This window comes from Podarcis muralis, chromosome 13 (assembly GCF_964188315.1).
Source record: "Podarcis muralis chromosome 13, rPodMur119.hap1.1, whole genome shotgun sequence".
Lineage (NCBI taxonomy): Eukaryota > Metazoa > Chordata > Lepidosauria > Squamata > Lacertidae > Podarcis > Podarcis muralis.
Window position 1 is genome coordinate 46925853 of NC_135667.1, and position 24124 is coordinate 46949976.

At 48.0% G+C, this 24124-nt stretch overlaps 1 protein-coding gene across 1 annotated transcript in view; it reads right to left on the bottom strand.

The window, feature by feature from the left end:
- LOC114582013 (uncharacterized) overlaps nucleotides 1-13233 on the bottom strand; it is a 33322-nt gene extending 20089 nt beyond the window's left edge. Inside the window, exons 1-3 of the mRNA XM_077918311.1 lie at nucleotides 13066-13233; nucleotides 4349-9271; nucleotides 1671-1784 (exon numbers count right to left, since the gene is read on the bottom strand). Coding sequence (XP_077774437.1) covers nucleotides 1671-1784; nucleotides 4349-9271; nucleotides 13066-13135 — 5107 coding nt within the window. The 5' untranslated portion in view covers nucleotides 13136-13233. The remainder of the gene's footprint in view (nucleotides 1-1670; nucleotides 1785-4348; nucleotides 9272-13065) is intronic.
- Nucleotides 13234-24124: the final 10891 nt, after the last annotated feature.

Consider the following 24124-nt stretch of genomic DNA (forward strand, 5'->3'; position numbering starts at 1 on the left):
GCAGTCCATGGGACTCTCAAGAGTCTCCTCCAGCACCAGAATTCAAAAGCATCCATTCTTCAGCGATCAGCCTTGTTTATGGTCCAGCTCTCACTTCCATACATCACTACTGGGAAAACCAGAGCTTGAACTATACGGACCTTTGTTGGCAAGGTGACGTCTCTTCTTTTTAGAGTAGAGACATCATTTGGGGGGGGGGGGCAGCTTCTAGCCATGTGGTTAAAAACATGTCTAGAATTGGTCAGCTTGCGTCCATGGGATAGGAGGAGCACCTGATGCATACCCTCCAAATGTCCCCATTTTCCAGGAATGGTCCCGGAATTACGAAAACCGTATCAGCTTCTGATTTGATCCCAGAATGTCCCTATTTCCCCTGCTAGTGCAGCTGCTGCTGAGCTTGGGGAGGAAGATGAGCTGGCGCTTGTCCCAAGTGGCAGCGGCAAGGGGGCATCTCCTTGCTGCTCCATCCAAGGTCCAGCCCCATGTGATGCACCAGCTCTGAGGTGCAGGCAGAGGGTAGGGCTGCCCTGGACGATATGAAAGGGGGAGCAGAGCACAAGGAGCCTTGGTATTTTTTTATTTAAAAAAGTGCTTTGTGCATCTGCGTCTAATCTTGCCCTTTTCTAAAACTGATGTATTGGTGTGTGTTTTTCTTTTTGTAAAGGTAAAGGGACCCCTGACCATTAGGTCCAGTCATGACCGACTCTGGGGTTGCAGCGCTCATCTCATTTTATTGGCCGAGGGAGCCGGCGCACAGCTTCTGGGTCATGTGGGCAGCATGACTAAGCCGCTTCTGGCGAACCAGAGCAGTGCACGGAAACGCCATTTACCTTCCCATGCTTTCAAACTGCTAGGTTGGCAGGAGCAGGGACTGAGCAACGGGAGCTCACCCCGTTGCGGGGATTTGAACCGCTGACCTTCTCATCGCTAAGTCCTAGGCTCTGTGGTTTAACCCACAGCGCCACCTGTGTCCCTTTGTAAATGTACCAAAAAATAAAATAAAATAGGGCTTAAGGTTTTTTTCAGGATGGAGGAGGGCATATGTGCTGTTTCCCATTGATGTCATGGTCTCTAAACCACTGAGCCTCTTGGGTTTGCTGATCAGAAAGCAGCAGTTCAAATCCCTGTGACGGGTTGAGCTCCCATTGCTCTGTCCCAGCTCCTGCCAACCTAGCAGTTCGAAAGCACGCCAGTGCAAGTAGATAAATAGATACCGCTCTGGCGGGAAGGTAAACGGCGTTTCTGTGCGCTGTGGCTTCCATCACAGTGTCCCGTTGTGCCAGAAGTGGTTCAGTCATGCTGGCCACATGAGCCAGAAAGCTGTCTGTGGACAAACGCCGGCTCCCTCGACCTGAAAGCAAGATGAGCGCCACAACCCCACAGTTGCCTTTGACTGGACTTAACCATCCAGGGGTCCTTTACCTTTAGCTATGTGGTTGTGGCACTCGCCCTTCTTCTGATAGAATATGCTCTGGGGAGGGGGGCAAAAAAAATATGGGGGGCCGAGGAGGGTCAGTTGGCAGGGAGTGAGAAATGTCCCTGGTTTCATCTGAGGGGTGTTGGAGGGTTTGCTGATGCCCTGGTTTTTCTCAACACAAAAGCCACTGCGCAGGGCGGGAGTTTCTACTATATTGGAAGACTAGGGTCAGGCAGCTCTCACTTCCACTTACATGTAGCTGAATCGATCTCATCTTTAGCAAATTCACACCGTGGCCCAAAGAATAAATTGTCGAGGCACAGACACTTAACACCATCGTATGTTCCTCCATTTTCACATTCGTTTGCTGGAAGAGAGAAGCAGCAATCTCTGTAAAGAATAAATGCTGGGAAGTAAACCCCACCCATGGGACGCGGGTGGCGCTGTGGGTAAAAGCCTCAGCGCCTAGGGCTTGCCAATCAGAAGGTCAGCGGTTCAAATCCCTGCAACGGGGTGAGCTCCCGTTGCTCGGTCCCAGCTCCTGCCAACCTAGCAGTTCGAAAGCACCCCCAGGTGCAAGTAGATAAATAGGGACCGCTTACTAGCGGGAAGGTAAACGGCGTTTCCGTGTGCGGCTCTGGCTCGCCAGAGCAGCGATGTCACGCTGGCCACGTGACCCGGAAGTGTCTCCAGACAGCGCTTGCCCCTGGCCTCTTAAGTGAGATGGGCGCACAACCCTAGAGTCTGTCAAGACTGGCCCGTATGGGCAGGGGTACCTTTACCTTTTAAACCCCACCCACCGCAACAGAATCCCTTAAAATGACAGGGGGAACTGCCCCTCACAGCTTAAATCAGTACACCTCAACCTGGTGCCCTCCATATGTGGTGGACTCCAACTCCCATCAACCCTAGCCAGCTTTACCAAGCCCAATGGGCAGGGATGATAGCAGATGCAGTGCAAAACATCAGGAGGGGCAGCATGTCACGGAAAGCAGGCTTAAAGGATGGGGGAGTAGAATGTGTGGGGGATTGCAGTCAAACTACGCAGGAGGGCTAGTTAGTGCATGAAGGGGTTAAGACCAGAGAGGTCTGCTCCTAGACGCATCTAGGTCACACCCCTTTACCTCCGTGAGGGAGGAAGCGAAGTTGCTTCTCTTCCTTTCTCTCACTGTGTTCCAGCCATGTAACCAATCAGAACAGGGGTGTCTGAATTTGCTCAGACCACATGTTTGAAACGAGAGTGTGTGTTTTGCAGCCATGCAGGAATGAATCAAGCCATTTTGATTTTGTAAGTAAAGCATTTTAAACGTACTTAATAGTGTGTGGTCTGTTCATTGCCAGAAGGGGAGATGGGGGGGGGGGGGCAAACACTGTAAGGAAACTAAACGGGATATCAAAAAGGATCTAACAACCTACAACCCCACACCATACTGCTATTGAAATAAATAAATAAAAATTTTAAAAAAATGTCCAGTAGCACCTTAGAGGCAAACTAAGTTTGTTCTAGGTATAAGGTTTAATGTGCATGCACACTTCTTCAGATACACTGAAACAGAAGTCACCAGACCTTTATATATAGTGAGAGGGTGGGGAGGGTTTTTTCTCAGAAGGGTAGTAGGAGATGGGTGATTGATTCAATGGGTATGGTAAACCTGTTGACGACTGTTAACGAGTGCAATTAGTTCTACAGGAAGAAGCAAGGGAAAGTATGCAGATGACCAAAAATCGCTTTAGCATATGTAATGAGACAAGAATCCAATACAGTGGTGCCTTGGGTTACATACGCTTCAGGTTACATGCGCTTCAGGTTACAGACTCCGCTAACCCAGAAATAGTGCTTCAGGTTAGGAACTTTGCTTCAGGATAAGAACAGAAATCGTGCTCCGGCAGCACGGCGGCAGCAGGAGGCTCCATTAGCTAAAGTGGTGCTTCACATTAAGAACAGTTTCAGGTTAAGAATGGACCTCCGGAACGAATTAAGTACTTAACCCGAGGTACCACTGTATCTCTATTCAGACCAGGTCTCTCCATAGTTTTCAGTTTTGTAATACGTTGTACTTCAGCAACTTCTTTTTCAAGTTTGTTTCCATACTGCTGTTTAACTTTGCCTGTTTTAAACCCTCCTGGGGTCTCTCTCCCACTGGAGAGTGTGGGGTATAAATAATAAATTATTATTATTGTTGTTGTTGTTGTTGTTGTTAGTCTGGCAATCTTTTGTTCTGCAACTGGTACTAAGAGGCAAGTTGCATCCAATTGTTGAGCTTGCATGACTAGTTGCCACTGATAGTCTTTTCTCCTCCATGGATTTTCCCAACCCCCTTTCAAGGATGTCTGAGTTGAGCGTGCTTATTGCCTGAGCATGACACAAGTCCCACATTGGCTTTGGGGTAGAGCTAAGGACAAAGCTCGTGGGCACATAGCCTTTGATCTCCAAAGCCAGCAGATGGATGGAAGAGCCCCACCTATGGCATCTCTACTCAAGCCCCTGGGATAACAGAGGCAGAGATTGAGGCCATACTTGGCTCCACCAAGACAGGAAATTGTATTGAAGATTGACGACGGGGGATACAAGGAAGAAGAAGAAAATTATTCTGTGGAGGAAGGTGGGGGAAAGAGGCATGTCTACACAAGGCTGCCCCATTATGAAAGAAATCCCAATTGGATCTGCACAGAGGGAGATACGGAGGAGGTGCATGTGTCCCTCAAGAAAGGAAGAACATTCAGGACACACTCATTCTTTGGGTAGAAACCGTATTAAAGGGAGACGCCTGAATGCCTCTAGGGGCCTGATAAGTGGAATCCAAAGAGGGACCCTCATGATTGGGTCCATGCAACCCAATTCAGAAGCTATCTTGATGTTCCAGTTTTGGAGACGGAGCAAAAACAACCCTCTTAAAAATACAGTATTCACAAAGAAGAAGTGATTCTTACCTTGAGGAGTAGTTGTGTGGCTGCTCTGGGTATCTGGGATCGTGGGTGTTGCAGGAGGAGATGTGGTAGAAATAATAGTACTAACTTCTGGTGTTGCCTTGTCACTAACTACTGTTGAATTACTGATGACAATTGTTGTGGTGGAGGTAATATATGTTGAGGACTCTGAGGTGACGTTCTCTGTTGCGCTGCTGGTGACTGTTGAGGAAAAAGTTGTATCCTCTGGTGCCATGCTTGTAATAGCTGAGGAAAAAGTTGTGACCTCTGGTGCCATGCTTGTGAAAGTTGAGATGGTGCTGGCATCAGTGGACTCTGAGGTGATGTCTTCGGTTGCACTACTCATGACTGGTGAGGAAAAAGTTGTGTCCTCTGGTGCCACGCTTGTGAAAGTTGAGATGCTGCTGGCATCAGTGGACTCTGAGGTGATGTCTTCGGTTGCACTACTCATGACTGGTGAGGAAAAAGTTGTGTCCTCTGGTGCCACGCTTGTAAAAGTTGATACAGTGTTGGCATCAGTGGACTCTGGGGTGACGTTCTCAGTTGCGCTGCTGGTGACCGGTGAGGAAAAAGTTGTGTCCTCTGGTGCTACGCTTGTGAAAGCTGAGATGCTGCTGGCATCAGTGGACTCCGAGGTGATGTTCTCAGTTGCACTGCTGGTGACTGGGGAGGAGAAAGTTGTGTCCTCTGGTGCCACGCTTGTAATAGCTGAGCCGGTGCTGGCATCAGTGGACTCTGAGGTGACGTTCTCAGTTGCGCTGCTGGTGACTGGTGAGGAAAAAGTTGTGTCCTCTGGTGCCACGCTTGTGAAAGCTGAGATGCTGCTGGCATCAGTGGACTCTGGGGTGACGTTCTCAGTTGTGCTGCTGGTGACTGGTGAGGAAAAAGTTGTGTCCTCTGGTGCCACGCTTGTGAAAGTTGAGATGGTGCTGGCATCAGTGGACTCTGAGGTGACGTGCTCAGTTGCGCTGCTGGTGACTGGTGAGGAAAAAGTTGTGTCCTCTGGTGCCACGCTTGTGAAAGTTGAGATGGTGCTGGCATCAGTGGACTCTGGGGTGATGTTCTCAGTTGCACTACTGGTGACTAGTGAGGAAAAAGTTGTGTCCTCTGGTGCCACGCTTGTAAAAGTTGATACGGTGTTCACATCAGTGGACTCTGAGGTGATGAATTCAGTTGTGCTTTGTGTGTCAGGTGAAGAAAAAGTTGTGTCCTCTGGTGCCACGCTCGTGAAAGCTGAGATGGTGCTGGCATCAGTGGACTCTGGGGTGACGTTCTCAGTTGCGCTGCTGGTGACTGGTGAGGAAAAAGTTGTGTCCTCTGGTGCCAAGCTTGTGAAAGCTGAGATGGTGCTGGCATCAGTGGACTCTGAAGTGATGTCTTCGGTTGCACTACTCGTGACTGGTGAGGAAAAAGTTGTGTCCTCTGGTGCCAAGCTTGTGAAAGTTGAGATGGTGCTGGCATCAGTGGACTCTGAAGTGATGTCTTCGGTTGCACTACTGGTGACTGGTGAGGAAAAAGTTGTGTCCTCTGGTGCCATGCTTGTGAAAGCTGAGATGGTGCTGGCATCAGTGGACTCTGAAGTGATGTCTTTGGTTGCACTACTGGTGACTGGTGAGGAAAAAGTTGTGTCCTCTGGTGCCACGCTTGTGAAAGCTGAGATGGTGCTGGCATCAGTGGACTCTGAAGTGATGTCTTCGGTTGCACTACTCGTGACTGGTGAGGAAAAAGTTGTGTCCTCTGGTGCCACGCTTGTGAAAGCTGAGATGGTGCTGGCATCAGTGGACTCTGAAGTGATGTCTTCGGTTGCACTACTCGTGACTGGTGAGGAAAAAGTTGTGTCCTCTGGTGCCACGCTTGTGAAAGCTGAGATGGTGCTGGCATCAGTGGACTCTGAAGTGATGTCTTCGGTTGCACTACTGGTGACTGGTGAGGAAAAAGTTGTGTCCTCTGGTGCCACGCTTGTGAAAGCTGAGAGGGTGCTGGCATCAGTGGACTCTGAGGTGATGTCTTCAGTTGCGCTGCTGGAGACTGGTGAGGAAAAAGTTGTGTCCTCTGGTGCCATGCTTGTAAAAGTTGAGATGGTGCTGGCATCAGTGGACTCTGAGGTGACGTGCTCAGTTGCGCTGCTGGTGACTGGTGAGGAAAAAGTTGTGTCCTCTGGTGCCACACTTGTAAAAGTTGAGGTGGTGCTGGCATCAGTGGACTCTGAAGTGATGTCTTCGGTTGCACTACTCGTGACTGCTGAGGAAAAAGTTGTGTCCTCTGGTGCCACACTTGTGAAAGCTGAGATGGTGCTGGCATCAGTGGACTCTGAAGTGATGTCTTCGGTTGCACTGCTGGTGAGTGGTGAGGAAAAAGTTGTGTCCTCTGGTGCCACGCTTGTGAAAGTTGAGGTGGTGCTGGCATCAGTGGACTCTGAAGTGATGTCTTTGGTTGCACTACTCATGACTGGTGAGGAAAAAGTTGTGTCCTCTGGTCCCACGCTTGTGAAAGTTGAGATGGTGCTGGCATCAGTGGACTCTGAAGTGATGTCTTCGGTTGCACTACTCGTGACTGGTGAGGAAAAAGTTGTGTCCTCTGGTGCCAAGCTTGTGAAAGCTGAGACGGTGCTGGCATCAGTGGACTCTGAAGTGATGTCTTCGGTTGCACTACTGGTGACTGGTGAGGAGAAAGTTGTGTCCTCTGGTGCCACGCTTGTGAAAGTTGAGATGGTGCTGGCATCAGTGGACTCTGAAGTGATGTCTTCGGTTGCACTACTCATGACTGGTGAGGAAAAAGTTGTGTCCTCTGGTCCCACGCTTGTGAAAGTTGAGATGGTGCTGGCATCAGTGGACTCTGAAGTGATATCTTCGGTTGCACTACTCGTGACTGGTGAGGAAAAAGTTGTGTCCTCTGGTGCCAAGCTTGTGAAAGCTGAGACGGTGCTGGCATCAGTGGACTCTGAAGTGATGTCTTCGGTTGCACTGCTGGTGACTGGTGAGGAGAAAGTTGTGTCCTCTGGTGCCACGCTTGTGAAAGTTGAGATGCTGCTGGCATCAGTGGACTCTGAAGTGATGTCTTCGGTTGCACTACTCGTGACTGGTGAGGAAAAAGTTGTGTCCTCTGGTGCCACGCTTGTGAAAGCTGAGATGGTGCTGGCATCAGTGGACTCTGAGGTGATGTCTTCAGTTGTGCTGCTGGTGACTGGTGAGGAGAAAGTTGTGTCCTCTGGTGCCACGCTTGTGAAAGCTGAGACGGTGCTGGCATCAGTGGACTCTGAAGTGATGTCTTCGGTTGCACTGCTGGTGACTGGTGAGGAGAAAGTTGTGTCCTCTGGTGCCACGCTTGTGAAAGTTGAGATGGTGCTGGCATCAGTGGACTCTGAAGTGATGTCTTCGGTTGCACTACTCGTGACTGGTGAGGAAAAAGTTGTGTCCTCTGGTGCCAAGCTTGTGAAAGCTGAGACGGTGCTGGCATCAGTGGACTCTGAAGTGATGTCTTCGGTTGCACTACTGGTGACTGGTGAGGAGAAAGTTGTGTCCTCTGGTGCCACGCTTGTGAAAGTTGAGATGGTGCTGGCATCAGTGGACTCTGAAGTGATGTCTTCGGTTGCACTACTCATGACTGGTGAGGAAAAAGTTGTGTCCTCTGGTCCCACGCTTGTGAAAGTTGAGATGGTGCTGGCATCAGTGGACTCTGAAGTGATATCTTCGGTTGCACTACTCGTGACTGGTGAGGAAAAAGTTGTGTCCTCTGGTGCCAAGCTTGTGAAAGCTGAGACGGTGCTGGCATCAGTGGACTCTGAAGTGATGTCTTCGGTTGCACTGCTGGTGACTGGTGAGGAGAAAGTTGTGTCCTCTGGTGCCACGCTTGTGAAAGTTGAGATGCTGCTGGCATCAGTGGACTCTGAAGTGATGTCTTCGGTTGCACTACTCGTGACTGGTGAGGAAAAAGTTGTGTCCTCTGGTGCCACGCTTGTGAAAGCTGAGATGGTGCTGGCATCAGTGGACTCTGAGGTGATGTCTTCAGTTGTGCTGCTGGTGACTGGTGAGGAGAAAGTTGTGTCCTCTGGTGCCACGCTTGTGAAAGCTGAGACGGTGCTGGCATCAGTGGACTCTGAAGTGATGTCTTCGGTTGCACTGCTGGTGACTGGTGAGGAGAAAGTTGTGTCCTCTGGTGCCACGCTTGTGAAAGTTGAGATGGTGCTGGCATCAGTGGACTCTGAAGTGATGTCTTCGGTTGCACTACTCGTGACTGGTGAGGAAAAAGTTGTGTCCTCTGGTGCCACGCTTGTGAAAGCTGAGATGGTGCTGGCATCAGTGGACTCTGAGGTGATGTCTTCAGTTGTGCTGCTGGTGACTGGTGAGGAGAAAGTTGTGTCCTCTGGTGCCACGCTTGTGAAAGCTGAGACGGTGCTGGCATCAGTGGACTCTGGGGTGACGTTCTCAGTTGTGCTGCTGGTGACTGGTGAGGAGAAGGTTGTGTCCTCTGGTGCCATGCTTGTGAAAGTTGATACGGTGTTGACATCAGTAGACTCTGAGGTGATGTCTTCGGTTGTGCTGCTGGTGACAGCTGAGGAGAAAGTTGTTTCTTCTGGTGGTGTGCTTGTAAACCCTGGGACATTGCTGGCATCAGTGGACTCTGAGATGGTGTAATCAGTTGCACTGCTGATGTCGGGTGAGGGGGAAATCGTTTTTTCTGGTATGGAAGTTGAAAAAACAGATTCAGTCCTTTCTTCTGTGCTTGTGTTCATTGTGTCTGTGCTGGGATTCTGTCTTTGTGTGTCACTGATGGCAGGAGACACGTCCATCTTGAGATCTCTTGTATGTCTGGAATCAAGTGCTGCTTTCTGGCCTTTTCTATCTTCCTCTTTTCCCATCAACCGCATTTCCCATTTTTCCAAATCCTGAGTCTGAATTTTGTCTCTGACTTCATCTCTGAATCCATCTGTCAAAACAGCAAAGTCAATACTAGCAATGTCACTTTTGCTCCTTACCTTTTATGAGCTAATCTGGATTTCTTAAATTCAATGGTTCTTTTTGAGGCCTGAAATCTGTTTCTATTTCTGACGTATTTGAGGGAGCAGATTTATATGTTGTAAATGGAATAACAGGTCCCTTAAATCCCAATACATTTTGAACTATGACTATCCAACAGTGAAACTAGAGAATTCTAGAAGAATGACAAAAGACCATCAGGGACCCAACAGATTGTATCGAAAATCTGTGAGATTCCCTGAAGGGTGTGAACGTTGTTCGTTTTCTAGAGGATGTGAAGTCCAGTGAGACCATCCTATGAGCCTGACCATCAGAGAATCCCCTCTGACCTCTCCAATCCATACTGAACCAAAATACTCAGATTGGAGGTCCACAACCTTTGTGGGACCCACTGCAGATTTGGAGATTTAAAAAAGTGTCCTGGGTACCACAAAATATCCACTGCATAGAAGCAAAACTGGCGGTAGTCTGTTGTTAGCCGCCCTGAGCCCGACTTCGGCTGGGGAGGGTGGGATATAAATAAAATATTAGTAGTAGTAGTAGTAGTAGTAGTAGTAGTAGTAGTCAGAATCTGCCCCCTCTTCACTGTGTTGCAAAACACCTTCGCCCACAAAGCAATTCAAATATGGACAAAAAAGCAGGAAAAACTCTCCTCTCTCCTCTGCCAACCAACTAGTTTTCTCCCCCTCACAAAAAGGAGGGGAGACCTTAAATTGTAAAATAAATTGAGAGGGGCAGGAGACCTAGAGAAATTTTATGTTATGAACCGCCCTGAGATCTATGGGTATAGGCTGGCATACAAATTTATGTATTTAAAAAATGTCAGCTCCTCAAGATTCACCTTCTGTATCACCCAAAGAGAAAGGAAGGGCTCCCTCCTTCTGAGAACCATTTTCAAAACTTCAGTCAACTATCATCCAACTCTATTCTCTTTAGTCTGAAAATCAGTGGGGCTGCTCAGTCTTAAAATCCACCTTTTTGTTTTGTTTTGTTTTGACTATTTAAAATATTCGCACCCTGCCTTCCAATAAAACATTTTAATGGGGGCTTACAACATATATTTTAAAACAGCTAACAGTGCAGCAACAATAACAGTGAACCAGGAAAAAAAATGGGAGCATTTGCCAGCAACAGGAAAAACAGCTCAAGAATAACGCAGAAGTGATTTCAGAAACGGCTGGAAGTCCATGGGAGACCAAACTATTTTTGACTAGGGTCTAAAGACCATCAGGCTTCTGCCAACCTAGCAGTTCGAAAGCACATCAAAGTGCAAGTAGATAAATAGGTACCGCTCCGGTGGGAAGATAAATGCCGTTTCTGTGCGCTGCTTTGGTTTCGCCAGAAGCGGCTTAGTCATGCTGGCCACATGACCCAGAAGCTGTACACTGGCTCCCTTGGCCACTAAAGCGAGATGAGCGCTGCAACCCCAGAGTCATTTGCGACTGGACCTAATGACCATCAGGCGACAGGCAAGTTGATGGGAGGAGTGATTTCCATGGATGAGGTACCACTACCAAAAAAGGCTCCATGAGCCAGCTAACCTGCCTCAGGAATCACATCTCCCCCCCCCCCCATTCCCAGATTTTTGGCAGATTGTTGACTCAGTGGTGAGAGAAAGAGGAACTGCACACATGGCACAAGGCACATACTTCTTTCTGATTGCCTCCAGACCCTCTAAATGTCCCTATTTTCCAGGGACAGTCCCAGATTCACAGAAACCGTCCTGGTTTCTGATTTGATCCCTGAATGTTCCACTTTTCCTTAGGACGTCCCTGTTTTCATCGGAGAAATGTTGGAGGGTATGGAGTCATGCCCCAAGCCAAGGAGATAAGTAACTAACCAACCTTTAGAAGACATCTGAAGACAGCCCTATAGGGATTTTTTTTTAAAAAAAGTCTAATGTTTTATTAAGTTTTTATATATGTTGGAAGCCACCCAGAATGGCTGGGGCAACCCAGTCAGATGGGTGGGGTATAAATAAACAAACAAATAAACAAATAAATAAAGGCAAAGGTAAAGGGACCCCTGACCATTAGGTCCAGTCGTGACCGACTCTGGGGTTGCGGCGCTCATCTCGCTTTACTGGCCGAGGGAGCCGGCATACAGCTTCCAGGTCATGTGGCCAGCATGACTAAGCCGCTTCTGGCGAACCAGAGCAGTGCACGGAAATGCCGTTTACCTTTCCGCCAGAGTGTTACCTATTTATCTACTTTCTAAATGTAAATAGGACATCCCTAAAAGGACGCTGGTGGCGCTGTGGTCTAAACCACTGAGCCTTGGGCTTGCCGATCAGAAAGTTGGCGGTTCGAATCCCCGCGATGGGGTGAGCTCCCATTGCTTGGTCTCAGCTCCTGCCAACCTAGCAGTTTGAAAGCATGTCAAAGTGCAAGTAGATAAATAGGTACCGCTCCGGCGGACAGGTAAATGACGTTTCCATGCGTTGCTCTGGTTCGCCAGAAGCGGCTTAGTCATGCTGGCCACATGACCCAGAAGCTGTACGCCGGCTCCCTTGGCCAATAAAGCAAGATGAGCACTGCAACCCCAGAGTCGTCCGTGACTGGACTTAATGGTCAGGGGGGCCCTTTACCATTACCTTTAATTTCATCACAGAAATGTTGGAGGGTATGTGCCTCACATAGAATCATAGAATCATAGAGTTGGAATAGACCACAAGGGCCATCGAGTCCAACCCCCTGCCAAGCAGGAAACACCATCAGAGCACTCCTGACATATGGTTGTCAAGCCTCTGCTTAAAGACCTCCAAAGAAGGAGACTCCACCACACTCCTTGGCAGCAAATTCCACTGTTGAACAGCTCTTACTGTCAGGAAGTTCTTCCTAATGTTTAGGTGGAATCTTCTTTCTTGTAGTTTGGATCCGTTGCTCCGTGTCCGCTTCTCTGGAGCAGCAGAAAACAACCTTTCTCCCTCCTCTATATGACATCCTGTTATATATTTGAACATGGCTATCATATCACCCCTTAACCTCCTCTTCTCCAGGCTAAACATGCCCAGCTCCCTTAGCCGTTCCTCATAAGGCATCGTTTCCAGGCCTTTGACCATTTTGGTTGCCCTCCTCTAGACACGTTCCAGTTTCCATATTCTGGGACAGGCTAAAATGGGCAGAGCTCAAACATTCTGACAGGGCTGGAGTGGAAGATGACCGTCTGGCTTTCTGAACAACTATGGGCTCACGCAAAGTTCCTCTTGCACTGCACTTTTCACACTGTGTTTGAACCATAGCTGTCAACTTTTCCCTTTTCTTGCGAGGAATCCTATTCGGAATAAGGGAATTTCCCTGAAAAGAGAGAAACCTTGACAGCTATGGTTTGAACATTTGGGGGGTTTTTGTCCCGGCGCTTTCCCCTGGCAAACCCATGTTTTTTACCACTGAATCAGAGGAGACAACAATCCACAGAAAGCCCAATTGCTGTTTGCTCTGATCCAGCAGTAAATTGTGGGTTTTCCCAGAGAAAGCACCAGGACCTCCCCCCCACAAAAGAAACACACACACACACACACACACACACACACTGCTCAGACATGGAGCTTTAAAGCCCAGACCAGTGCCTAGAAACATGGTTCAAAAGGAAGTCAGGATGAGGCCTCAGTGGACATCCATCTTGGAAGCCTCCTGCGCCATCCCAGCGATCACTTTTCTGAAAGAGAGACAGGAGCAGGCATATCTGCCACTCCGGCCCCTGCCATCTCTTTGAAGGCTCCCTGAGGGCCTTAGCGTCACTCACCTGCTTCAGAGCTGAAAGTGGAGCGGTGGAAGACGAAGGAGAAGAGGAGAAGGGGCAGAACTTTCCCCATTGGTGAGCTTCAAAAGTCTCTGTGATAATTCAGAAGTCTGGTTCAGATTCAAGCGCTAGCAAGGGCTGCGGTCTGGATTCTGAAGGGGAGGCAGAGTGGTGTGAGGACCTTGGACTTCCTGGAAGGAGATGTTAGCTGGCAATTTAGCTCAGGTGCGAGTCACGTGTGGGTGAGGTGGGAAATGAAAACTTTGCTTGCCAATGCGGAAGAGGGAAAAAACAAGTCCAGGTTGGTACCTGGGGTACCTTTTGCCACTTCTCTGTTCTCAGCTGGACTCCTGAGGGAAGGAAACACCCTATGTCTGAAGAATCAGAATCAGAACTTTATTAGCAAAGCCAACAGGCCACAGCTATGCAAGAATTAAAAATAAAATAAAATAAGAATAAAAGGAGGATAAGAACAAACAGAAGGAGGTCCGTCAGATGAACAAGTCTGTCACTCAGATGGTGGCCCTCAATTTCACAGCTCTCTCGATGTACCTCGCGACCTTCTCTGTTGTCTGACTAGTCTGAAGGAAACACCCTATGTCTGTGAGCCATGAATCCCCAAAGTCAGCCAGCGCATTAGCAAGGGTGAAGAACCCCTGGCCCTCAGGGTTATTTGGATCCACTAGGACTCCCCAGTTTGCCCATGAAACTGTCCCTCTCACCTTCCTACAGCCGACACCATATATGATCAGCTGCACCTACAAAGCCCTGTGTCCAACAGCAACGATCAGCTGACTGTCAGGGCCTTTAAGGAACCACGTGTGAAGGAATGAGGGCCCGAACTTTTGCACAGAGCTCAGTCATTTAGGTGAGTGCATCACCCTGTCAATCCATACTGTCCCTCTTCCATATACAAGGTGAAACTTTTTTTCAGGTAAGCCCAGGTATAATAATACAGTGGTACCTTGGGATGCGAACGGGATCCGTTCCGGAGCCCCGTTCGCATCCAGAAGCAAACGTAACTAGCAACAGCACGTCTGCGCACACACGCGTCACTTTTCGCAGCTTCTGTGCATGCGTGTGATGTCATTTTGCGCGTCTGCGCATGCGCGAACGGCGAAACCAGGAAGTAACGCGCTCCGTTACTTCCGGGTTGCCACGGAGCGCAACTCGAATGCGCTCAACATGAAGCATATTCAACCTGAGGTATGACTGTAATAATAATAATAATAATAATAATAATAATAATAATAATAATAATACAGTGGTACCTCGGGTTACAGACGCTTCAAGTTACAGATGCTTCAGGTTACAGGCTCTGCTAACCCAGAAATAGTACCTCAGGTTAAGAACTTTGCTTCAGGATGAGAACATAAATTGTGCTCCGGCAGCGTGGTACAACATCTCCAGTCAGATATCAAAGGGAAGTTTCTTGCCAATGCAGTTGGGACTTTGGCATGATTTCTCATTGAGCAAAGAGCACCTAATTGCCTAATTTGCATTAAAAATAATAATTCCAGTAAGAACTCATAATCTATAAGTAGCGATAAAGAATTATAAAGTGGGGAAAGGGCTCAAAAGTTCAACCAGGATGAAGGAAGTCCACCACTGTGGCACTCTGAGAGGTGCTATCTAGTATTAAATCATACCAATTATGCCAGTTCAATAGACCCAACAGTAGAAAATAATCAGTGGGGAAATTATCTATAATGAAATGAAGGGGGGGGGGGACTATTTAAAAATACAGAGGCAAAAAACAGAGTCATTCTTTTTAAGCTCCCAGGGGCCAGAAAAGTATATTTATGTATACAACTACAGCAGCTTGGATTTTGTTAGCCCAAAAATGGAGGGTGGGAGAGGACCAAGAGAAGGAGGAACGGCAGCTAAAAATGATGGAGAATGCAGCATTAGCAAGGCAAACCAGCAGGGTGACAGAACAACAAGTTCGAGTTTATAAAGAGGAATGGAAAATGTTTGTGGAGTACCTGGAAAATAATTGTAAGCAAGTGAAAACGCTAGCAGGATTAATGTAAACTCAGCAGTATAACTGTGTTTGAGGTGATACGAAAAGGAGGGAAAATTGATTGGTTGGAATAGACCAGGCATGTCCAAAGTCCAGCCTGGGGGCCACTTGAGGCCCCCGGGCTGGTTTCAAACGGCCCCCAGGCAATTTTGAAAAAGCAATCACTTGAGGCCCCCCAGCGCCTGCCCACCAAAGCCATTTCCTTTTCACGGGTTTGTCACGAGCTCTCCCCTCTGCGCAGGGGGGCGTGGCTAGCCCCATGCCATTAGGGAGTCCCCGGCTGTGTCACAACTTGGGTCGACCAATCTGGTCGGCCAGGAGGCATGCCCAAATAAATAAATACAGTGGTGCCTCGCAAGACGAAAAGAATCCGTTCCGTGAGTCTCTTTGTCTTGTGGTTTTTTCGTCTTGCGAAGCAAGCCCATTAGCGGCTTAGCGGATTAGCGCTATTAGCGGCTTAGCGGATCAGCTGATAAGCGGCTTAGCGGCTTAACGGATCAGCTGTTAAGCGGCTTAGCGGCTTAGCGGATCAGCTGTTAAGCGGCTTAGCGGATCAGCTGATAAGCCGCTTAGCGGCTTGGGGAAAAGGGGGGGGGGGAAACCCTGCAGGAACTTGCAAGACATTTTCGTCTTGCTAAGCAAGCCCATAGGAAATTTGTTTTGCGAAGCACCTCGAAAACGGGAAACCCTTTCGTCTAGCGGGTTTTCCGTCTTGCGAGGCATTCGTCTTGCGGGGCACCACTGTACTACAGTACACGCTCGGGACGTCGATGCTGCAGCAAGGGCGGTGGCAGAGGGGCGGCCACCGCCTTGAACCGGTGCCGGATTTATGTATAGGCTAAGTACGCTGAAGCCTAGGGCCTCTACATCTAGGGGGCCTCCCCAGCCTGCCTGCCCCCCAGTGGGCAGTCTCCCCTCTCCCAAAATTGCAAACCCAAGACTTCATGCGAGGGCAGGGCAACTCAGGCCCAGCAACTATGAGACTCAGGTCCAGCCAGTGGGGCCCAATTTGAAGCCTTGATTTTATTTTATTTTTGGTAGGGCCCCAGTTCACAGCCCAAGTCTGCAAAATCTTATAGATATAAATAAAATCCGTCTAGATTGCCCTGGTGTGGGGGGTCCCTTAGGAGTGGCCTGCGGGGCCCAATTTGGCCCATTTGCTCCAGTTGCCCTCATGAGACTGTGCAGGGGCTGGACTGACAAGCCCTGCACCTTCTAGGTTGCCCTGGTGTCACCATTCAGAGTACAGACTCAAGGACTTGTTAGGGAAATAAAGGGGGGCACTTATTGGAAATTTCGTTTTGTCACCTCTTCCCCCCCCCCCTGCAAACCCTGAGACAAACTCCAAAATACAGGCTAAAAGAGAGTAGGTCTGGGAAGATCGAGGCATACAATGGGCACCACCAGTGAAAAGGCCCTGCCCCATGTAGCTCCTGCCCTGTCATTTGATAGGGTGCTCACTTGCTCTCCTTCTTGACATGGCATGCTCTCTATTGCAGTCTCCAGGTCCAGTACAAAGACCACAAGAAGGGAGAGCAGGGGCCTTGAAGTTCCCAACAGATGTTAATCAAGCAAGCAAGCAAGCAAGAATACAGGTCACCTTTGTCACAGTCAGGACACCTATGTCCTGGCCAGACCTGCACCCAATCTTGTTTTTGTACAATCCTGTTTGTCCTCAGTAACCAAAATTACCGTATTTTTTGCTCTATAAGACTCACTTTTTCCCTCCTAAAAAGTAAGGGGAAATGTGTGTGCGTCTTATGGAGCGAATGCAGGCTGCACAGCTATCCCAGAAGCCAGAACAGCAAGAGGGATTGCTGCTTTCACTGCGCAGCTGTTCTGGCTTCTGAGATTCAGGATATTTTTTTTCTTGTTTTCCTCCTCCAAAAACTAGGTGCGTCTTGTGGTCTGGTGCGTCTTATAGAGCGAAAAATACGGTATATTATCAACATATACAAGCAGAAAAGTTGTTTTCCTTCATTTGCAAGGAATCGTACAAAACAAAGTGCCACTAATAAAGAACAGTTCCAGGGTGGCAACAGAAAGCAAACTAAAAATGCTTTTGCAGTTCATCAAAACTATCCAGCAATATCAAGTTATAGGAAAACTGGTGCTATTAACAGTAATCCTTCTAGTTGGTTAATTGGTTCGGCAACTTCCATGCACAAGACGTGTGATGCTAATTATTTCCCCCAAGTGTTAAATGATAACTAATCAGAGGCAGCTACAGTTGCAAATGGCAATAAAATATCTGTAAAAGGAAGAGGAACAGGTTTGCTCAAGTGTGTTGCAGGTAGAAACACTGTTTGTAATGAAGCGAGAGCAGTAGTTTACTTGCTCGAATTAACGAATAAGAAAGTTTTGAGAATTTAAATTCTAGATTAAAATTGATTACTTAATTGAAAAGGGGATTGTAACAAAAACACTGGGACCTAATTTGAATAGTAGAGTGCCTGGTATCTGGTGGGCAGACCAAAAGCACTCCTCAGGAGAGCTTTGAGATTCAGGTGAGGGTCAGATGCCTTGTCAATCCCAGCAGGTATAAAACAGGAAGACCCGGCCTGCCCAAAGATCAAACCTATCCGTTCTGAAGATCCTGAAGCTGAGGCTCCAAGACTTTGGCCACCTCATGAGAAGAGAAGACTCCCTGGAAAAGACCCTGATGTTGGGAAAGATGGAGGGCACAAGGAGAAGGGGACGACAGAGGACGAGATGGTTGGACAGTGTTTTCGAAGGTACGAACATGAGTTTGACCAAGCTGCGGGAAGCAGTGGAAGACAGGAGGGCCTGGCGTGCTCTGGTCCATGGGGTCACGAAGAGTCAGACACGACTAAACGACTAAACAACCACCACAACAACAACCATATAGGAACATAGAAAGCTGCCTTATACTAAGTCAGACCATTAGTCCATTTTGCCCAGCATTGTCTGCAGTGACTTGCAGAAGCTCTCCAGGTTTTCAGGCAGGGATTTCTCCTAACTCTACCTGGAGATGCAGGAAGCTGAACCCAGGACCTTCTGCTGGCAAGGCGCATGCTCTGTCACTGAGCTATGACACGTCCTTTAAGTAGCAGCTGGGGACAAAACAGCAAAGGCTAGCCTATGGGTGAATTTCCTAGGGCATCCTGGATGGACTGTTGATTTGATGCCCCAACATTTGCGATCAAAGCAGAATTGTGGAGTGACATGCCTGGATGTGGCCATGTGTTTGCGCCCTCAAGGTTGGGCTGGCCTAGGGAGACAGCAGGTTGCTTGGATCATGCCACATAGGATGGGCCTATGGGTAGAGATCCGGGAAGCGGATTCCATGCTTATCTCCTGGTTGCAATGGGCAGTGTCCTTGATATTGCTCATATGCTATTCATAGCCCAGGACTGTGTCTCAAGCTGCGTCATGAATGATACACTGCTGGATGACAATTGCCCAACGAAAGAGGAACAGGGTGAGGCCCATTCCTCAGTGTGTCAAGAGCGGTGCCCTTAATGGGCTGCAGCCAATTAATATCTCCAAGTAATTCAGCTTCCAGCTGAGTAAATAATAGCTGTTATGGGGAGTGAGACTTTGGAACCAAGTTTATTCCCATTCCTTAGCCTTGGGTGTGAATCCCACAGCAGTCCCATCATTTTCCAATGGTTTTTGTCTCCTGTCCTCCTTTACTGACATTTGAACCCATCCCTTTGCTGAACCAGACGCCAGTACTCCTAATGCCGAACTTTCCAAACTGTGTGTCACGTGACACATTAGTGTGGCAGCTGCAGTGTGTAGGTGTGTCACACAAACTCTCCTTGTACTCCTCCCGGGGCTGGAAAGGGGTTAGTTTAACCTCCGGTTTGCTAGCAAGGCTGAATTACTGTGTCGCAAAATGATGCATGTCTAAAAAGTGTGTCGCCAACATGAAACTTTTGGAAAGCTCTATTCTAATTTTTGGAAAAGGGTATGCCTTAAATAACCAACAGGAGAGGCTATATTCCCCCCCCCCTGTCATTCATTCATTTATTTCTGTTTTACAATTTAAAATACTCATTTTACATCCCTGAAATATTAGTGACTTCCATTCTTCTCTTTCCATGGTTCATTTTACATATCATAAATCCCTGCATATTTTACAAAAACTATACCATTCAGTGTTCCATTATTGCATCCATCAAAACTTGTTTACACTGTTGAATTTGTCTTAATGCTGCCAGCGTTGTCAGCTGCACACAATTATTTCCCATATATTCAATAAACGTTTTCCAATCTTCTCTAAACATATGTTTTTCTTGTACTCTTATTCTATGTGTTAAACTCGCAAGCTGCGCATAGTCTGTCAACTTGAGTTGCTATTCTTCTTTGGTTCTTTGGACCTCGCCCGTTTTCCATTTTTGTACTAATGGAACACGGGCCGCATAGTTATTGTTGTTTAGTCATTTAGTCGTGTCCGGCTCTTCGTGACCCCATGGACCAGAGCACGCCAGGCACTCCCGTCTTCCACTGCCTCCCGCAGTTTGGTGGGCCGCATAGTAGCATACATAAATGACCTTTTTTTCTAGTAACAATGCATCTTGCTTGATTGCAGGATCATTTAAGTGGAAAAATAATATTCCAGCCTCACATAAAAAAGGTAAAGGTACCCCTGCCCATACGGGCCACTCTTGACAGACTCTAGGGTTGTGCGCCCATCTCACTCTATAGGCCGGGGGCCAGCGCTGTCCGCAGACACTTCCGGGTCACGTGGCCAGCGTGACAAGCTGCATCTGGCGAGCCAGCGCAGCACACGGAACGCCGTTTACCTTCCCGCTGGTAAGCGGTCCCTATTTATCTACTTGCACCCGGGGGTGCTTTCGAACTGCTAGGTTGGCAGGCGCTGGGACCGAGCAACGGGAGTGCACCCCGCCGCGGGGATTCGAACCGCCGACCTTTCGATCGGCAAGCCCTAGGCGCTGAGGCTTTTACCCACAGCGCCACCCGTGTCCCGCGGTGGGCTGCATAGTAGCATACATAAATAACCTTTTTTCTAGTAACAATGCATCTTGCTTGATTGCAGGATCATTTAAGTGGAAGAATAATATTCCAGCCTCACATACGTATTTGCAAACAAATGCCAAGGGTGCTCTGGCTTGATGCAAGGTGCTGTGGTCACATGACCAGTAAACAATCACCGCACCTTCTCTATCACTTTTGAGCCTGTTAAAAGGAGGAGCATCGTATGCATCAGCGCTATGAGAATGACACTGGAGACCCTTACGGAAAGCAGGTAGCTGTGGGTTGCCCTACTTGAAAGTCTTGACAACAAAACCACAACCTTTGAGAACTCTGAACCAGACTGAGCAGGGGAAAAGAACCTATAAATGTATTTGGGGGGCACCAGAGGGTGCTGTTGCTTTCACCAATTCCATCTATTTTCATGTTGTTTGTTACCCATAGAGGCAGGAAAAGTATTAGGTCGAGGGCGCTTTCTAGTATCTTTCTACCCATGTAATAAACACACTATTGTGACTCAGAAGTGTTGTGGTGGAGCAGGAACTGCGGAGGGAGGACTGCAGATCATTAAAAAAAAAAAATCAGATCAGGAGCATCAGCGTCATCTGCTAGAGCGACAGAGTGACAGTCCTTGTGTCAAAGAGCCAGCCAGCAGTTCAAAGTTGGAGTTACCGGTAACTCCTTGGGAGTCAAACGTTCTGGCTCCTGAACGATTGGAAGTGAGTGTTCTGCTTTTCGAACATACTTTTGGAAGCCGAACATCTGACGGGGCTTCCGGGGCTTCCTATTGGCTGCGCTTTGGTTTCTGAATGTTTTGTAAGTCAAAACGGATTTCTGGAACGGATTCTATTCGACTTCTGAGGTACGACTGTACAGTCATACCCCAGGTTGAAGTAGCTTTGGGTTGAGCGTTTCCCGGTTGCGCTCCGCGGCGACCCGGAAGTAATGGAATGCGTTACTTCCGGGTTTCGCCGCTCGCACATGCGCAGACGCTCAAAATGAGATGTTAGGAACAGTAGAAAGACATTCAGGCTAATAACTCAGGATGTATACATGGAGTGTTGTAAGTTTAAATATTCAGCATTAAAGGATAAACATAGAACAGTGGGGGTGGAATGGGAAGTCAATGGATAAATTAAACGTAATGTTGATGGTAAAGTATGTAAATTTTGGAAAACTAAATAAACGTAGAAAGAAAGAAAGAAAGAAAGAAAGAAAGAAAGAAAGAAAGAAGTCTACTGTATAAAGATAAATTTAAGTAAGTTTTTAATGTTTGATGTTTGATTGCTTTTTTATTACATCATGGCTCAGAGTGGTTGGGGAAACCCAGCCAGATGGGCGGGGTATAAATAATAAATTATTATTACATTATTATTATAAATTTAAAAATTATTACTCCACCCACTTTTGTACCCTGCTCCCCACTGGGCTGTGCCCTCAAAACACTACCCAGAATGGAGTGTGACCTTCAGACTGAGAAGGATTCTGCACCCATATGGTAGAAAATTGATATATATTTCCTCAAACTGATGCGGGCTTGTCAACTTGTATGAGCACGATATTTCATGGCCGGGGAGATTCCCCTTTCCCGACAGTCGGTGTGTCTCTTCCAACTTTCACAGTCGCCTACTGCAAAGCTCCCACGACGCTCCTAACAAAGGACAGTCATCCCCGCCATATGACATCATGTAATTTTAGAGAAATGTCTCCCCTCCTTTCAGTTCCTTTGGTGCCCCACCTTTCATTGTCACATTCTGTCAGCGCTTACTCAATTCCCTCCAAGGCTCAGTGTACATCATACATCTCCCCCTTTCCCCTTCAAAAAAAGAGAGGGGAAAAATAATTGTGTGGTCTGTAGTTTAGCCTGTTAACGGAGAAATCCGAGGGCTCCCTTGGACAAAAACCAAGACACCAACCAGGATAACTTGGAGCAAAACAGCAGCCTGTAGGCTTGGCCTTTATGGGATACTGTCGCGACAGGACTCCCACCCGCAACAAGATGAAGCAAAATGGAAGCCCAGAACAAAAGAAGACCCCAACTTTTATTGGTTACTAACCCCCCAAACTACACCCCTAAGACTACATCACAACTACATCACAAAAAGGAGGGCTTGAGGGAGGAGTTGTGGAGGTAACCCGAATATCTTGTCACCTGGCTGGTTCCCCCTTTCACCTTCTCCATGATTACTTTCCACGTGACAGAGGGGAGTTGGCAGTTTCCTGCCCCCAGAGGGAAGAGCTGATCATTGTCCTTTGTTCCACTCCGTGCTGAATCCACTCCCATATGCAAGTTCTTTGTGATCTTGATGGTCTTCTGTCTAGGACCATCAGGGTTGGCATATGAACTGGGCAGGGCTCCTGTGTATGTGCTGGTATGCTCAAGGAATTATGGCTGCCCTGTATCAAGGTAAAGGTACCCTGCCCGTACGGGCCAGTCTTGACAGACTCTAGGGTTGTGCGCCCATCTCACTTAAGAGGCTGGGGGCCAGCGCTGTCTGCAGACACTTTCTGGGTCACGTGGCCAGCGTGACAAAGCTGCATCTGGCGAGCCAGCGCAGCACACGGAAACGCCGTTTACCTTCCCGCCAGTAAGCGGTCCCTATTTATCTACTTGCACCCGGGGGTGCTTTTGAACTGCTAGGTTGGCAGGCGCTGGGACCGAACAACGGGAGCGCACCCCGTCGCGGGGATTCGAACCGCGACCTTTCGATCAGCAAGCCCTAGGCGCTGAGGCTTTTACCCACAGCGCCACCTGCGTCCCCCCGCCCTGTATCAAACCTTCCCCATTTTGTTGTCCTTCCTTCATGGAGTAAAATAAAAGTGGAACGGTGCAGATCCGATGTATGGTTGATTTTCTATTAATTTATAACAGAAGCGTAGCATATGTAGTGTGTGAGTGTGAGTGTGTGAGTGTGTGTGTGTGTGTGTGAAGTTTGTACAAACTGAATGATTCGGGGTGGGGGTTCCTGTGACAAGCCCTCACAGAACTACAATTCCCATCACCTTTAACAAGCTACAGTTCCCAGGAAGGATGCTTTAAATGTACGGTGTTTCTGTTTGCACTTTCAGGGTGCTATTGGGAGGGAGATGACTCACGACCTGCCTCCTCTCCTCTCTCCACGGTGGTGGTTTATTTTCTTTTTCTCGCACGGCTGATTGTGCAATTTCCCTCAGCATCCATACCGTTGGGGCGGGCGGTGAAACAAGCCGATATGATTCCATGCCCCAGTGAGGAAGGAAGGAAGGAAAACACCACCCGTCCGCTGGAAAAATGGAAGACAAAGGGAGCAGAGAGCCAGGGAGGGCAGCTTCAGTGTGTGCGTTCCTTCCTCCTATTATGCACACACTGAGAGGAGCATATGAACATGGAGGCCCTGAGTGCAAACATTTGCAATATAATTAGTGGTGATGAAGGGAGAAAACTTCCCGGTTTACTTTGTCAACTTTCTGTGTGCGTGTATAAATAGACAGATAGACAGATGGACACAAAGACAGACAGACAGACAGACAGACAGATGATAAATAGAGTCCACAACGTACACATATTTAATGTGTTCATTCAGCTGTACGCACTTGACAAATAAAAATAAAAAGGGGGTGGGGGGGAAAGACCAGCCGTCCCACCTGCCATTGAACCCAATGTGTTTTGACGATATGCGGTTTTGTGGATTGACTTCTGCATGAAATAAGAGAATTTCACAAAACCAATACAGTGGTACCTCGGGTTAAGTACTTAATTCGTTCTGGAGGTCCGTTCTTAACCTGAAACTGTTCTTAACCTGAAGCACCAATTTAGCTAATGGGGCCTCCCACTGCTGCTGCGCCGCCGGAGCACAATTTCTGTTCTTATCCTGAAGCAAAGTTCCTAACCCGAGGTACTATTTCTGGGTTAGTGGAGTCTGTAACCTGAAGCGTATGTAACCTGAAGCGTATGTAACCTGAAGCGTATGTAACCCGAGGTACCACTGTACAACTGAAATAACTGAGGAGAGATAAAGGAAAGTGCACAGTCAAAAATGGAATTTAGGAACCACAATGGGGTGATTGGAAGTCATGTTGGAATTAGTTATGTATGAA